Here is a 15,969-nt window from a genome sequence, read left to right on the forward strand (position 1 = left end):
TGCATAAAAAATTTATCTGCATAATATTTACGATGTTCTTTCATTGTTATGCGCCAGAGTTTAGGCAGATCCCTCCTTTGCGCAATGCAAGTATCACTGTTGTCTCTTGTGGGTATGTAAATCTGCTCGGCCTGTACAAGAATGAGATCAACTTGACAGTTGCTCGAGATATTCGAAGATTTTGTTAGCAGTGTAGATAACGGGCGCTATATAACGCTAGTTCTATAAATAGAATCGATTCGAAGCTGTTGAGTTACTAATCACCAAGACATGGTACAGGTGACTCAAAGATGAAATTCATTGGGGCGGTCCTTTTGATGCCAATACCTTATTTCAGGCATGTCCAACCTTTTTAGTTGCAGTTGCAGTTATTCGATTTTGGACAGCCCTAATTGTAGATGACAGTTCATATTTGAATATAATAATTTCGAATATAGTGAACTATTCGGTATTAGCCATCCTTGGGAGAAAGTTACTGGTTCTCTATTAGATCATATTTTTAGGCTTACGCGAAATATTATTTGTTTAATAAAAAGCAAGAATCAGGAATGTGTGACTATGCGTTTATACAAAAAGTTTTCATCAAATCATACATTAGTAAGCGAGATTAACGCCACACAGGTCCCACCGAGATTTGAACTCGGATCGCTGGATTCAAAGTCCAGAGTGCTAACTATTACACCATGGGGCCGACGCGGTGATGGCACTTGTGATAATTGGTAAGATATACGTAATCAAATTAAATCAATTAACTCGTTTTGATCAAAATTAATCGGAAATCAACGGTTAATCAATTTTAACTTTCTTAATCATAGATTCAAACATCAGAATATCTCCATGAGATGAAGAGGTAAATAGTCTTAAACTGAGAAAGATAAAGAAAGTGATAGAGAGAGAGAGATGTAGATGCATATACCTTAGTCCACGCCGTTCGGCGCTATGGCTTAGTTGGTAGAGCGCCTGTCTAGTAAACAGGAGATCCTGGGTTCGAATCCCAGTGGTGCCTTTATTGTTTTAAATCTTGGTGTGCCCGTAAGTGTGTGCTCGCAACCATTTGTTGTTATTCCATGGATCTTACTTACGTTATTCCATGGATCTTACCTAATATAGAGGGTGTCCATAAAGTCTTGGAGTTTTTCAAAATTGCAAAGGGAGTTTATCGATACCATGTAATATTTTGGCCCTCACAGATGTATTAAATGAAGTAAAAATACTTAATCAATTACTGAAAAAAAGAAAAAAACCTGGTTAAAAAATATTAAGAACTGACTTCATAACAAAATTGAAATTGTAAAGGGATTTTATGGACACCCTATCTGTTTACTCAAACTGGTTTTTCCCAACCTTTTTTGGTCGCGGACTATTTTCTCACCGGCAAAAACATTTGCGGACTCAAGGTGCGTTTATTGCAACTGTACTCTGTGTGGAAAAGCAGTAAAACCAAACACAACATAATTTTACCGAATTTCAAAATCGGAAATTTGCCGCAATTACGCGTTCGTTATGTGAGCCGAATTTTTTGGTGCCTGATGGCCTTTTCTGTCGAACAATAGTCAATCCATGACAACGACAAAAAATTAAATGACTTTCTATTTAAATTTAATTGTGTTCATGGCAACTCGCGTTGCGTCGGCTTATGACAAGATTAATTCTTAATGTATGCATTACTTCTTAAAAAATGGCACGGCAGTCTGCGAACATAATAATGGGAGAATATATTGCCCGATTATATTTAGTTTGGATACATATTTTTTGCGATCTTGCGAATTTGTTATTTGTGCCTGAAATTATGACCTAACCTGGTACACATACTATTTTCCGTTGTCTGCCATCTTGGTTCACATAACATACCCCTGTTTATATGCTTTCTTTAATCGTTTGTCTCAAGTTTAATCCCAGCCCAATTCAAATGTATTATCGAATCATATTTACAAATATATAACTATTCATCTAATAGTTGATTGTTACGGATGCATGGACTTAGTAACTGGTATCTTTAAATCTCGTGGATGTTGCCGTTTTATTTCAGGAGTAATCTGACATTTTTTAAAAGCTCAATTACAAATACAGCAAAGTCCTACCCTCAAATATTTTCATTTTCCAGAATCAACTTGAATACCTGGGTCACGACTTGCGTTCCTCGATTCTTACTGAAGAACAACGTTGGTAGCCAAGAAATGCAAATAATAGATTAGGAATGAAAATTACGAAGTCGCATATTTAGAATAAAAAATTACGCAATCACTTCTGTCTCGAATTTATGGAAATGTATAAAGCGAGAGAATATCTGATTTGATAAACTTCATTCAAAAAAATTAACTTTCCTTATCATGCTCTTTAACTGTGCAAAAAATTATAGACAACTGTTTCATCGTATTTTAGTGATATTTCGCGCATACTCGCGTTTACTCATTCAATGAGGCAGTAAACAGACATCAAACTGGGGGCGATTGATCACCGACAAGATTCTAAGGCCGAGTACGGGACATATATCAGCTCCGAATTGTCCTAAAATTTTGTGCCAAACAATATAGTATATTTATATACTACACATATAATCTGCGAATGTCATATTTAGCAAAACTCATCAAGTTTTGCGACACTTAAATCGTTATTCTTCTTGATTGGCTGATTTTTGTGCATAAAAATTTTATCTGCATCATAATATGTACGATGTTCTTTTATTATTACGAGCCAGAGTTTAGGCAGATCCCTCTCTTGCACAAAGACAAGTATCACTGTCGTCTCTTGTGGATATGTGAGTCTGCTCGGCTTGTACAAGATTGAGATCAACCTGACAGTTGCTCGAGATATTCGAAGATTTTTTTAGCAGTGTAGATAACGGGCGCTATATAACGCTAGTTCAATAAATAGAATCGATTTGAAGCTGTTGAGTTACTAATCACCAAGACATGGTACATGTGACTCAGAGATGTTATTCCTTACGGCGGTCCTTTTGATGGCAATAACCTATTTCAGGCATGTCCAGCCTTTTTAGTGCCGCGGGCCACTTTCATACAAGGAAACTCATTGCGGGCCGCAAACTTAAATATAAATATATATTATACCAGTTCTGATTTACGTTAGAATTTGAATCAAACGCCTGGATTGCACAAAGCTATTGTGAATATCTGAACACAATATGCACGCATTTTCACGGAGTGACTAAATTTCAGAAGTTTTATTCAACGCAAAATAACATACACACGATAGCAAAATGCAAACAAAATAAAAAAAAAACAATGTATACCGGAACCAGTAGCAAAGATATTGTACATTTTTTTTATTTTACTGAGGCGATAAGGATGATCAAATCCTACAAGAAGGATAAAAACTCCTATAATTTTTTCGACCAATGATCGCACAATTTGATTTTGTTGAATTTTCATTTAGTCCTGTCTTTCGCGCGTTCGAACGGTGCTGCATTTGAATAAATGCTTTAATAATAATTTACCTAATTTTTATGGGACGTGTCAACTGTGGCTCAAATTTGTGGGAGACGTCGGGTTAAGTTTAGTTTATTTAATTTCGGAAAATACTGCGCGGGCCACTCGAAACTCTTCTGCGGGTCACGGGTTGAAAGACCCTGCATAATTTCAATGGAACTTCTATTATCCATCTATTATCATGTAAAATTATTGCACTTTTGCATTTTGATGGCTGTACGCCTGTACCAATACGGTCATCATATAATAATGTCATCAAACTAGCTCCTAATTCGTGACCTTCCCAAATGCAAATTATAAATTTTTAGGAGCAGTTTTATTTATCTATTGATTGTTAATCATTTTGCTGAAAATTACACACAGAACCTTGAGAATCAAGACTAATGATAATAGGATTAGAATAGCTCCTACAGGCTTTGCATGATATTCAGTTCGATTCGAATCGAAAAATATTCGATTTTGGACAGCCCTAATTGTAAATAACAGTTCATATTTGAATATAATAGTTTCGAATATAGTAAACTATTCGGTATTGGCCATTCCTGGGAGGAAATTAATGGTTTTCTATTAAATCATATTTTTAGGCTTACGCGAAATATTATTTGTTCAAAAAGCATATGACTGCAGGCTGTTAATTCTAACAACTGTTCGCGGTATTACTGTGTGACAGAATCAGGAATGTGTGACTAAGAGTTTATACAAAAATTTTCATCAAATCATACAAAAATATGCGAGATTGAAGCCACACAGGTCCCACAGAGATTTGAAATCGGATCGCTGGATTCAAAGTCCAGAGTGCTAACCATTACATCATGGGTCCGACGTGGTTATGCGCTTGTGATAACTAGTAAATTATACGTAATCAAATTAAATCGGCATACTACAAACTATGATTATACTTAATCAAGAATGACATCTATTTCTCTTAAAACTGAAATCAAAGTCCAGGGTGCTAACCATTACACCATGGGGCCTACGCGGTTATGCGCTTGTGATAATCAGTAAATTATACGTAATCAAATTAAATCAATTAACTTGTTTTGCTCAAAATTAAGAGGAAATCATTGGGTAATAAATTTTAACTTTCTTAATCATAGATTCAAACATCAGGATATTTCGATGAGTTAGACTGAGATAGATAAGGAAAATGATGCATATATCTTAGTTTAGCGCCGTTCGTCGCCATAGCTTAGTTGGTTAGAGCGCGTACCTGGTAAACAGGCCAGTATTGGCCCTCCCTGGAGGGAAGTTACTGGTTCTCTATTAAATCATATTTTTAGGCTTACGCAAAATAATATTTGTTTAAAAAAGCATATTATACTAGGCTTTTAATTCTAACAACTCTTCGCGGTATTACTGTGTGACAGAATCAGGAATGTGTGACTATGAGTTTATACAAAAAGTTTTCATCAAATCATACAAAAATATGCGAGATTAACGCCACACAGGTCCCACCGAGATTTGAACTCGGATCGCTGGATTCAAAGTCCAGAGTGCTAACCATTACACCATGGGGCCGACGTGGTTATGCGCTTGTGATAATTAGTAAATTATACGTAATCAAATTAAATCAATTAACTCGTTTTGATCGAAATTAAGAGGAAATCATTGGGTAATCAATTTTAACTTTCTTAATCATAGATTCAAACATCAGAATATTTCGATGAGTTAGACTGAGATAGATAAGGAAAATGATGCATATATCTTAGTTTAGCGTCATTCGTCGCCATGGCTTAGTTGGTTAGAGCGCCTATCTAGTAAACAGGCCAGTATTGGCCATTCCTGGAGGGAAGTTATTGGTTCTCTATTAACTCATATTTTTAGGCTTACGCAAAATATTATTTGTTTAAAAAAGCATATGACTGTAGGCTTTTAATTCTAACAACTGTTCGCGTTATTACTGTGTGACAGAATCAGGAATGTGTGACTATGAGTTAATACAAAAAGTTTTCATCAAATCATACAAAAATATGCGAGACTAACGCCACACAGGTCCCACCGAGATTTGAACTCGGATCGCTGGATTCAGAGTCCAGAGTGCTAACCATTACACCATGGGGCCGATACGATTATAGTGCTTGTGATAATTACTAATATATACGTAATCAAATTAAATCAATTAACTCTTCTTGATCAAAATTAATAGCAAACAAATGGGAAACCAATTATAATTTCATTAACCACATACTCAACGAACAGAATATCTCAATTGGTTAGAGAGGTGGATAGAGTTAGACATAGATAGACAGAGAAACAGAGAGAGAGAGTCGTACAAGTGGATTCATATACTTCCGATTGCAGCCGATTGGCGCCATGGCTTAGTTGGTAAAGCGCCTGTCTAGTAAACAGGAGATCCTGGGTTCGAATCCCAGTGGTGCCTTAATTTGTTTCAAATCTTCTCGTTTTTTCAGAATTCAATTTTCAGATTACAGCTTTTCCGCGTCCGACATACACGAAATCTTTAAATTGTGTAAGTGAGTAGGCCCAGGCCTGATTGACGGTTTCACAGACAAGATTGCGAGCAATCGTGCTGCTCAGCATAAAATCGGCGTACCACAAACTATGATTATGCTTATTCAAGAATGACATCTATTCCTCTTAAAACTGAAATCTAGTTTTTGACACATTCACGTGGAGTGAACAAAATGGGAGAAAGGCAGATACTCGATTCAAAGTCACTCATCAATAGTATGCTACTTGGTGACCTTGAGACGAATATGAGTTTGTTAAGTTTTTAGGGTGGAGATAAAAAGATGTTGTTAGAAGTGGGATTCGAACCCAGGCCTCCATTCGGGGACAAACCGATTTTGGGGACGAGTTCATACAAAAAGTTTTTCTCAAATCATATTATATAAAAATACCTGAAGGCAAAGGCCCGATTATCAATGTTCAATTTCGGCAATTTGGGGCAATTTTTTATCATAATTACTCGCAAACCAATAGGTTATCGATTTTAAGTTTGTTAAAAATAGCTTTGAATAACAGAATATCTTGCTGAGATGAAGAGGTATATACAGTTTTTGACTCATTCTTGAATAAGTGAACAAAAAGGCATAATCAGATGCTGGATTCAAAGCCACGCATTCATTTTGTCATAAAATAAATTATCTTTTATTTCATCTTTGGTTATTTCTAAAAAATACCAGTAAGTAAAAAAATTCTCCATCTAGCCATGTTCTGTTCTGACACGAGTAAGCGTCATATTGCCTCAATATACAAAAATTAATATGCCCTCTTACCTTGTTTTAGGCTTGTTGCGATCTTGAATGTGTTACGTTGTAAGCCTGGAAGGGCGTGGCTATTAAATAATATAATTTAAATGGGAAATAAGCTACAATAAAAGTTTTATTTGTATTATGCGCACAAAACGTTTGCGACACACTTTGCCCCTTTTAAAGATACAGTAGGCCAACATAGGTTGGGGCATGGACTAGTCCAGGGGTCGGCAACCTACGGCCCTCGGGAGTATAATAATCCGGCCCGCGACGCTTTATTGGATTATATCTACAAAACGGCTGTTTTCACGATTGTACAGGTTTTATTCTGAGACTCGTGTAGACTAAATTATATTATAAGTGTAAGTAAGCAAGTAAGTAAGTGTTTATTTCAATTTTCCAAACAATACATGGCAAAACAAACAAATGTACGGAAAATCAGGAAAGTGGGCAAAATCTAAAAAATGATTTAAGTCGTGCTGGTGCACGTGCCCACATACCCCAAACAGCAAACAACACATTGCAGTAAATTTAAAAAAAAAAAAAAGAGACACGAAAAATAATTTGGGCGTAAATTCTTGGATATGGAGTTTAACATGGAGTGTAATTTCTACTATATCTGTACAAGGAAATAATGAGAATTGTAGAATACAACAAACAAACAAGCGTTGCGCAATATGTGATAAAATTAATTTGATTACAAACGCACTCAACTAATAGTCTACTACAGGACGATAAACAATAATAATAAAAGCACCATAGAAGAAAACAACAATGAACGAAGTGAAATATGACAAGAGCGTTCCACGCGCAGGCGTTCCAACATCAGTTTTAATCCAAATTCATGTGCTTTGTGTAAGTGTAAGTAGTCTTTTTTATGAAATCCATCATCAAATATCCGATCCATTTGACGCTTGACTGTTCATGTTATCCCCAGCTTCGATCAGTGCCCACGATAAACTCCACGCAGGCCCCGCATGATCTGATGTGAACTGATTTTTACCGTATCGGTACTGTATCCAACAGCATCGTTTTGATTTAAGTTTGTATGCATCTTCTCAGTAAGGTTTATATTCGTCCGGTTTTCCAAGTTTTCGTCCAAATATTTCTTACTCCAGTATACCACCGTCGATATTTCACGTCCGCACCCAACGGCGGTATGATCAGACTAGTGATGCCCATTTAGAAAAGGTTTTGATCTGGGCTTCAACCAGCATGTCGCCTGATGTCAAAAAGCTATTATGCGTGATGCGTTCAAGTTCATGCTACCGAAAACACATAACCGGCTAACTAGTCCCATATCCGACCTGGACTGGTAACCGGACATGAGGCCGTGGTTCGCCATATGATTAAACCGTCCTTACGGTTTTCCTCTCCCCCGGATAAATATGTAAATCCTATCCTATGCATCAAAAAGTGTCACATTTAAATGTCATTTGTATTTTTTTCTCTTAGTAAGACGACTAAGTTGAGTGGCGCAGTGTTCTTAATTTCAACTTCTGATCTGTGTGAAAAAATGTGATTCATCAGCCATATGTTCGGTTTTTAACTTTTTAAAAATCCGCCAAGACTTTCAAATCTTAATTTTGGCCGCGAGCGACAAAAGGTTGCCGACCCCAGTCATTCAGGCGTAACATTGGGCATTTAGGTGAAAAATACAAAAGTAAATTTTGAGTTTTGTCCACAACCGGCTAGGGACAACACTAAAAGGCTGAAGGAAGAAACGCATGAAGTGGAAGAAAAGCGGAAGTTGGAGTGTTCCCAAAGGTGAAAAATTAAAAAACACTAAAAAGCTGAACACTAAAAGGAAGAAGTGGATGAAATTTCTTCCGACGGCTGGTGAGGTGGTTGAAGACACTAAAAAGCTGAACACTAAAAGGAAGAAGTGGATGAAATTTCTTCCGAAGGCTGGTGAGGTGGTTTAAGACACTAAAAAGCTGAACACTAAAAGGAAGAAGTCGATGAAATTTCTTCCGACGGCTGGTGAGGTGGTTGAAGACACTAAAAAGCTGAACACTAAAAGGAGAAAGTGGATGAAATTTCTTCCGACGGCTGGTGAGGTGGTTGAAGACACTAAAAAGCTGAACACTAAAAGGAAGAAGTGGATGAAATTTCTTCCGACGGCTGGTGAGGTGGTTGAAGTCACTAAAAAGCTGAACACTAAAAGGAAGAAGTGGATGAAACTTCTTCCGACGGCTGGTGAGGTGGTTGAAGTCACTAAAAAGCTGAACACTAAAAGGAAGAAGTGAATGAAATTTCTTCCGACGGCTGGTGAGGTGGTTGAAGACACCAAAAAGCTGAACACTAAAAGGAGGAAGTGGATGAAATTTCCTCCGACGGCTGGTGAGGTGGTTGAAGACACTAAAAAGCTGAACACTAAAAGGAAGAAGTGGATGAAATTTCTTCCGACGGCTGGTGAGGTGGTTGAAGACACTAAAAAGCTGAACACTAAAAGGAGGAAGTGGATGAAATTTCCTCCGACGGCTGCTGAGGTGGTTGAAGACACTAAAAAGCTGAACACTAAAAGGAAGAAATGGATGAAAATTTCTTCCGACGAATAATGAGGTGGTTGAAGACACTAAAAAGCTGGACACTAAAAGGAGGAAGTGGATGAAATTTCCTCCGACGGCTGGTGAGCTGGTTGAAGACACTAAAAAGCTGAACACTAAAAGGAAGAAGTGGATGAAATTTCTTTCGACGAATAATGAGGTGGTTGAAATAACTAAAAAGCTGAACACTAAAAGGAAGAAGTGGTTTAAATTTCTTCCGACGAATAATGAGGTGGTTGAAGTCACTAAAAGTGACGTTTTACATCGGTTTCTATTCGCATGAGATCACAAATTTTCATCGACATAAGTCTTGTGCCGCAAGGACGATGATAATTGCTTTTTTGCTCTCGCACGGAACTCTGAGTTATTATATTCATCACCGGCGAGATGATAAATAAAGAAGTGAATCCGTAACCTAACTTATCAAGATTAAAAATTGGGCAATATAAAATACTAAAAATAAAACGGAGAACACTATAAGTTTTGTTTTAGGATGGCCCGCGACAGGGTAAAATTTTTTTTATGTTTGTTAATTGCAAATTTTCGTATCCCTGCGACACACATTTTTATAACTGCGGATTGCCGTGGTAGTACTGTAAAAAGTCAAAAATCTCGTTTTGCAATCGCGGCAACCGTCTGTTGCATGGAAATTTTCGGCCTGATTTTAACCCCCACTTTTGGAAATCCTGACCGCGCGCCTGCCAATACTGTATTGTTGTTATGATTTTCATCCCAGTTTATACGCTGTGTTCCACTATATTATTTTTTACATTTATTTATTTTTTCCTGCATAAAATATCAGAATGTGAAAAACAATGATAAATCCATGGAAATCGCTATCCTGAGATAAGAAAGTAAACAGCTCGCAACAGGACTATATTACAGTGCGAATGATACCTACATAATTACATAAATAAAAACACACGAAACCAAGCTTTTTAACTGTAACTACTTGAAATGTGAAGAAAAACTGACGACGCAGGCGATGAATGTGAAAAACAAATGATAAATCTCCGGGAGTCGATGTCTTGGAATAAGAAAGGAAAAACACCGATACAATGCGACTTAATAGTTAAATACATGGGCTACATAATTACTTGAAGGAATAAAAAAACACGAAAGAGAGCTTTTAACAGTAAATATTTTAAATCTGCAAAAACTGACGTGGGCAATTCATGGGTTTTTGCAATGTGGACATACATAGTACGTCACGTCATATAATATACTTTCTGGTAAACAGGTCCTGTGGCTCCATTTTCGGCAATTTACACACATTACTTGAGTCTCGTCTTTCTTGTTCCCCGTGCATTTATCCATATCGCAAGTTGTCCAACCGCTTTTTTCCTTTTGTATCATAGGAAAACATTCATGGTATGTTTTTGTCCCGATCCCAGTTAATCCGGCGAAAGAAGAGATCCACTGGGACTTCGATATCTCCCTTGCTTCAGTTAGCTCGTTCTTGCTGTGGTGAGTTTTGGCCTCACCGGAAAAATTAATAATAACGCTTTTTATCCATGCTCGTACTTCCGCGGAATCAAAGTGTGCTATAAGCGGAATGTGATTGAAAACACAGTAAGCGTTGATAACAGAGTGGACGCCGCAGTCGTAACTATTAATCTGCTGTGGAGCATCCGAACACAGAATCAGCTCCCATTCCGTGGGCTTAAGTTTCACCCCTGCAATCGCAAAGAATAAGTATAAAATTTTGAAAGCTTGCTCAAGTAGATGGTACTTGGTTGCAATTGATGAACAGGTCTCAGACGAATCGATGGCCACTAAACTTTTATGTTTGATGTCTGCTATAACTATAAACCAATGAACCCCTGGATGTTGGGATGTGTTGACTACAAAGACCAATGAATCATAATTGATCGGTTGTTGGAGAACAGCAAAATCTGCAATTGGTTTAGTTGAATTGTTGAGTGCAGCTGATATTAAAAAGCTTTCTACTACCAAAAATGCCGAGTTAAATTGATGTATAGAAAGACCACCAATGGCACTCTCTATTGCCTCTCCTAGTAGCCACTGGTCATTGCTGACACTGGAACAAAGTAAAGGCTTGTTTTCAGGAATGTCTTTCTCGCCATACCACACATATGCTGTTTCCCATGGGTGTGTTGTCGAATTGTCTGTCTTTCTCAAAGGCAAATCATCAAAAGAACTGAAGCTTTCTGTTTTCAGTTCGTCCAATGAGAGGTCTACAGGCACGGTAGCGTCGGATATATCAAACAAAGCTGATTTTTTAACGAAAGATAGATCTAAATTTACTGCCTCCACAGTAGACTTCTTTTTCGGAGTTGATGTAGTCGGGAAATACTCGTGCTCTACTTCCAGAATTGAGGATTTTACACGTTTTCTTTTACTTAAAGTGGATAGGTTATATATAGTGTCATTTATCTTGGTTTTTGCTTGGCCCGGTTCAATAAACATTTTTACGGCAAGAATATGATAACAACCTGATTTGCTGGGACACGAGCATTTATATGGTTTAGGATGAATATGAACGGCGTGAACTTCTCCTTTGTACACACCAGCAACAGTAAAAACTCCTGGACTAGATATCCCAACAAGATTTTTTTCGACACATATTTTGGCTAAAGTTTTCTGTGTCACCTGGTATTTTGGACGTTTTACTATTTCCCGGTCCAATGGATTTTTTCCACTAGTCACATCCTCGACAATATCTTCAATATTGGGAATTGCAAGTACAGGCAATATATCTCTATGGCGAAGAGAATGTTCAAAACAGGTTTTAACATTATATTTCCCCAAACCTGAAAATGTACCAAGAAATTCAAAATAGTATATTTCTTGAACATGTCTAATAATTAAAACTATCGTGTCCAGTGACATGTCGTCGTACGAAAAAATGGAATTCAACATGTTTTCAAGTACCTTGACTGAAAGCAGAAAACTTTTTTGTTATAAAATAACACATAATTTTTTATGTCATCAACAATTTTCTTTTCCAAATATTCAACAAAATCTCCATTTCTAGTTAATCGAATATGATTTAGTCGATTGAGAAATTCTTCTTCATTCCTCGAATCGATCAAGTCTGTTACATCCATTTTCATACGAGAGATATCTTCCTGCGAAGCTTGAGCATCTGAAGCCCATAATTCAATATTTTTAAAAACGGTGTTTGAACAATATACATTTTGAATCCGGGGAAAATGAATTTTTATCCCTTTCGAAATTCCGTTTTCAGGATCCGTTACTAAAGGAATCAACCCGGTCTTTGTCAGCCCAATAGCCGGTAAAATGTTTCGTAAGAAATCAATGTGATGATGAACTTGAGGTTGTTGATCATGTATAAAAAATGCTATTGGGTAGGAGGGATCTTCTTGGATATGGACCTGTCTTCCAAATAAAATCGAAACATAATACTTTCCCAATTTAAAAGTTTGATCGTAAGAAATCAACTGTTTCAATTCTTGCTTTTTTATTGACGAGTTGACCAGGATTTTTGTCATCTTTATAATGTCTGCGGTAGCTAAGTAAAGGAGCAAATCTGGATAAACCGAAAATTGACGTACAAAATTATTTGATTGTATGGCAAACTCAGTGGTAGCAAAGAATTCACCATTTGAAATTTCTTTTTGTACAGCTGTTTTATGTTCAAATTTAGCACTTTGCTTATCGAGGGCACTTGAGTCGATATGTGCCGAAATTGTTGGTTGTCGCTTAATTCCAACCATTTCCTTATCCAAACTATTCTTATTCAATGATATTCTGTCGTCAATATTCTCAAATTGTTTGTTCGGAATCATAACATTTGTTTGTTGCCTGTCCAAGTTAATGAAATTATTACCGATATAATGTATGAAATATATCGGCATTTCGTTTTGCAAATCCGACTCAAGAAGGTATACATCTCTCTCAAAACCATCGATTGTAGATTTCCCCTTTCCAGTCGGATCTTTCAGTTTATAATATCGCCGTACTACGCCATGCTCTTTGTTCACATATTTGCCTTTTAATATAAACCGATACTGGTCGCATACAAAATCGTTTTTACATTCTTTGCTTAGAGCTTGAAAAAAATATCCTGATCCACCATTCGGTTTCACCGCTGCGGAATGGGAAACGTTTTTTGCACCTTCGAGATAAGTCCGGGCTTCTTCGAAACTTAATCGGCGATTTCCAACCTGAATTATTTCAATCTTTCACTCATATTAATTAGTTATAATAATTTAGTTCCTATTGTTTGAATAAATATCAGACGAAATTTAATTTAACGACGAAAAGAACTAGTTGTATAGTAGTTTTTAGACATTGCCAATCGCAAAATTACGTGTGCCTACGTCACTGAAATCTAAACACAGTCAATCGTGCTTGCGATATACCTTCTTACCAATTCTAAAACTACCGACAGAAACCGATGCGACTTTTCCCCGAATTATGGAGATATATAATTAATTTTAGCTATATCCAATTGTTTATAGTTTTTTAAATGAGCTTCACTGCGTTGGATTTCATCGCAGACCTAGATATTTTTCTAACGGTGATATCTTAAAAATGATATGAGTGACGGGCCTGCAGCATTGCGAGTTGCGACAGAGCGGAGTCAATATTGCGAGCACAGCTAAGTTGTCGAATTTGCAAAAATACGAATCATAACAAATTATATTCGGGTTTTTATCACACATATTTATGTACGCGGATTGCCATGGAATTTTGAAATAGCAATGCTTTTATATTGTATCTACGCAGTCGCAGGTTAAATTGAACACAAATAAATTAACAATGCGAGACATTTATTAGTATTTTGAGTATTGTTATTGTACTAATTTAAATTGTGTCCTCTGGGATCCCGTAGCAGAGCTTGTGATTTTTCTAGCGGCCATGGCAAATTCGCATGCTCCTGCTGAATATCTCACATTTCATGTCCGCAGATTGCCGAGGTCTATAGAAGAAGTAAATCGTATTAAGTCGGCGCAATCGCGAGTTACACTGAACACATTTAAATTATGGTAACTGTCCTGAATCGATAGCGTAATACACGGGAATAGTAGGCTCTTTTACGAACGCGTAAAAGCGGCCAGACGGCCTTTTTAATCCTGGCTGCGCCCCTGATTATTCATACTTTAAGCAATCATCAAAACTTAAGCTAACTCCAAATTTTGTTTGCCGTATTCAGCTAAAACTCTTGCGAATTTTACCAGTGCCAAAAAAGCAACTATCTATTTGTCATAAATGAGTGACAGCACAAAACGGGGATCCCTCCTCATAACGCCGCGTCATGCCACAATTTTTCTCTTTTACTAAGTAATATCAGAATTGCGAAATAGGAGTTTTTGATGGAAATTACGAAGAGATTTTTCAACAAAAATGCGCATTATAGGTGTTTTAGGCATGAATCTTGCGATATCGAACAATCTTACATTTGTTCACGCAAAGTCCAAGCATGGCAAGTGTATAAAAATGGAATGACAACTGGACTGTATTTGCTTGTGAAGATACTCGATAGGCCGTATATCTTCGAAAGTGACACAGCATGCGAGTCGGGTTTACTATGAAATAACTGCTGCCATTGCATTAAATAAATAGGTCGTTCGATTACGACCTCATGAAAGTTGTTGATCGGCGGTATGTTATTGTTACTATTCAGAGTGAGTGAAAGATCCGCTAATATTTGAAAAATGCTATTAATGTTAACTAATAGCTTTTCCTAGACTAGACAAATAGAAGTGACCACGCAAGAAATATTAGATAGACTATCCATGCCAATGAATTTTCGTTAGAAAAAAAACATTATGTAGGCTGCGAAAATTTTGCCAAAATAGTTTTTAAATAATATACAAATGTGCTCCTTAGCAAGTAAACGTTTCCGCAGGGTTAGATTCTTGAGAAAAGTCTATTTGTGCTATAACTTATGGATCAGCAGATTAGATTTCGGAATACGCTTCCCATCGTAAGGTCTCAATCAACTCGGGTATGATATTAGAGTCATACCACAATGAATAATATTGAAAACCTGAAGAAAACTTTTTATTAAATGGCTTTCACGTTTCAGAAAAATATAAATTTAATATGAGTGAAAAGATTGAAATAATTCAAGTTGGGAATCGCCTATTAAGTTTCGAAGAAGCCCGAACTTATCTTGAAGGTGCAAAAAACGTTTCTCATTCCGCAGCGGTGAAACTGAATGGTGGATCAGGGTATTTTTTTCAAGCTCTAATCAAAGAATGTAAAAACGATTTTGTATGCGACCAGTATCGGTTTATATTGAAAGGAAGATATGTGAACAAAGAGCATGGCGTAGTACGGCGATATTATCAACTGAAGGATCCGACTGGAAAGGGGAAAGCTACAATTGACGGTTTTAAGAGAGATGTATACATTCTTGAGTCGGATTTGCAAAACGAAATGCCGATATATTTCATACATTATATTGGAAAAAGTTCTTTACACGTTGATACGCGACATGGCAATGCACGTTGTCACACTGGAATATACTTGCCCATCTCCAAAGCAGTAACGGTAAATATTCGGCAAAACTTGCAGCGTAATATTAAAGCTAAAAAAATTTACAACACTCTTCAAATCGAATCAAGTGGGAGAGGCCAAGAGAGGATGCCTACTGATAGACCACGCAATAGGAAACAATGTGAAAACATTCAATACCGGGAATCTAGAAGGAGAAAATTGGTGATGGACGAATTAATCAGTCTACGACGATATGCTACATACACAGGAAACTTCGTCCGCCAGTTCACAGTGTATCCAGATTTGTGCGTTTATCTTGCCTCGTCG

General features: G+C 36.9%; 1 protein-coding gene and 5 non-coding genes across 6 annotated transcripts; 2 read left to right on the top strand and 4 right to left on the bottom strand.

The window, feature by feature from the left end:
• Positions 1–619: 619 nt before the first annotated feature.
• Positions 620–691, bottom strand: Trnaq-uug (transfer RNA glutamine (anticodon UUG)). Its single transcript has one exon. It is a non-coding gene; the product is annotated as a tRNA-Gln (tRNA).
• A 242-nt stretch (positions 692–933) lies between these two features.
• Positions 934–1,006, top strand: Trnat-agu (transfer RNA threonine (anticodon AGU)). Its single transcript has one exon. It is a non-coding gene; the product is annotated as a tRNA-Thr (tRNA).
• Positions 1,007–4,892: 3,886 nt separating this feature from the next.
• Positions 4,893–4,964, bottom strand: Trnaq-uug (transfer RNA glutamine (anticodon UUG)). Its single transcript has one exon. It is a non-coding gene; the product is annotated as a tRNA-Gln (tRNA).
• A 472-nt stretch (positions 4,965–5,436) lies between these two features.
• Trnaq-cug (transfer RNA glutamine (anticodon CUG)) lies at positions 5,437–5,508 on the bottom strand. Its single transcript has one exon. It is a non-coding gene; the product is annotated as a tRNA-Gln (tRNA).
• A 245-nt stretch (positions 5,509–5,753) lies between these two features.
• Positions 5,754–5,826, top strand: Trnat-agu (transfer RNA threonine (anticodon AGU)). The gene has a single exon. It is a non-coding gene; the product is annotated as a tRNA-Thr (tRNA).
• Positions 5,827–9,967: 4,141 nt separating this feature from the next.
• LOC144425089 (uncharacterized) lies at positions 9,968–12,063 on the bottom strand. The gene has a single exon (XM_078114373.1). It carries the CDS (start codon positions 12,061–12,063, stop codon positions 10,384–10,386), a length of 1,680 nt encoding a protein of 559 aa, XP_077970499.1. The 3' UTR covers positions 9,968–10,383.
• Between the last annotated feature and the right edge of the window lie 3,906 nt (positions 12,064–15,969).

This window comes from Styela clava, chromosome 7 (genome assembly GCF_964204865.1).
Source record: "Styela clava chromosome 7, kaStyClav1.hap1.2, whole genome shotgun sequence".
Taxonomy (NCBI): Eukaryota; Metazoa; Chordata; class Ascidiacea; order Stolidobranchia; family Styelidae; genus Styela; species Styela clava.

Coding starts and splice junctions, on each gene's coding strand:
- LOC144425089 (XM_078114373.1), bottom strand. CDS start 12,063: ATGTCACTGGACACGATAGTTTTAATTATTAGACATGTTCAAGAAATA.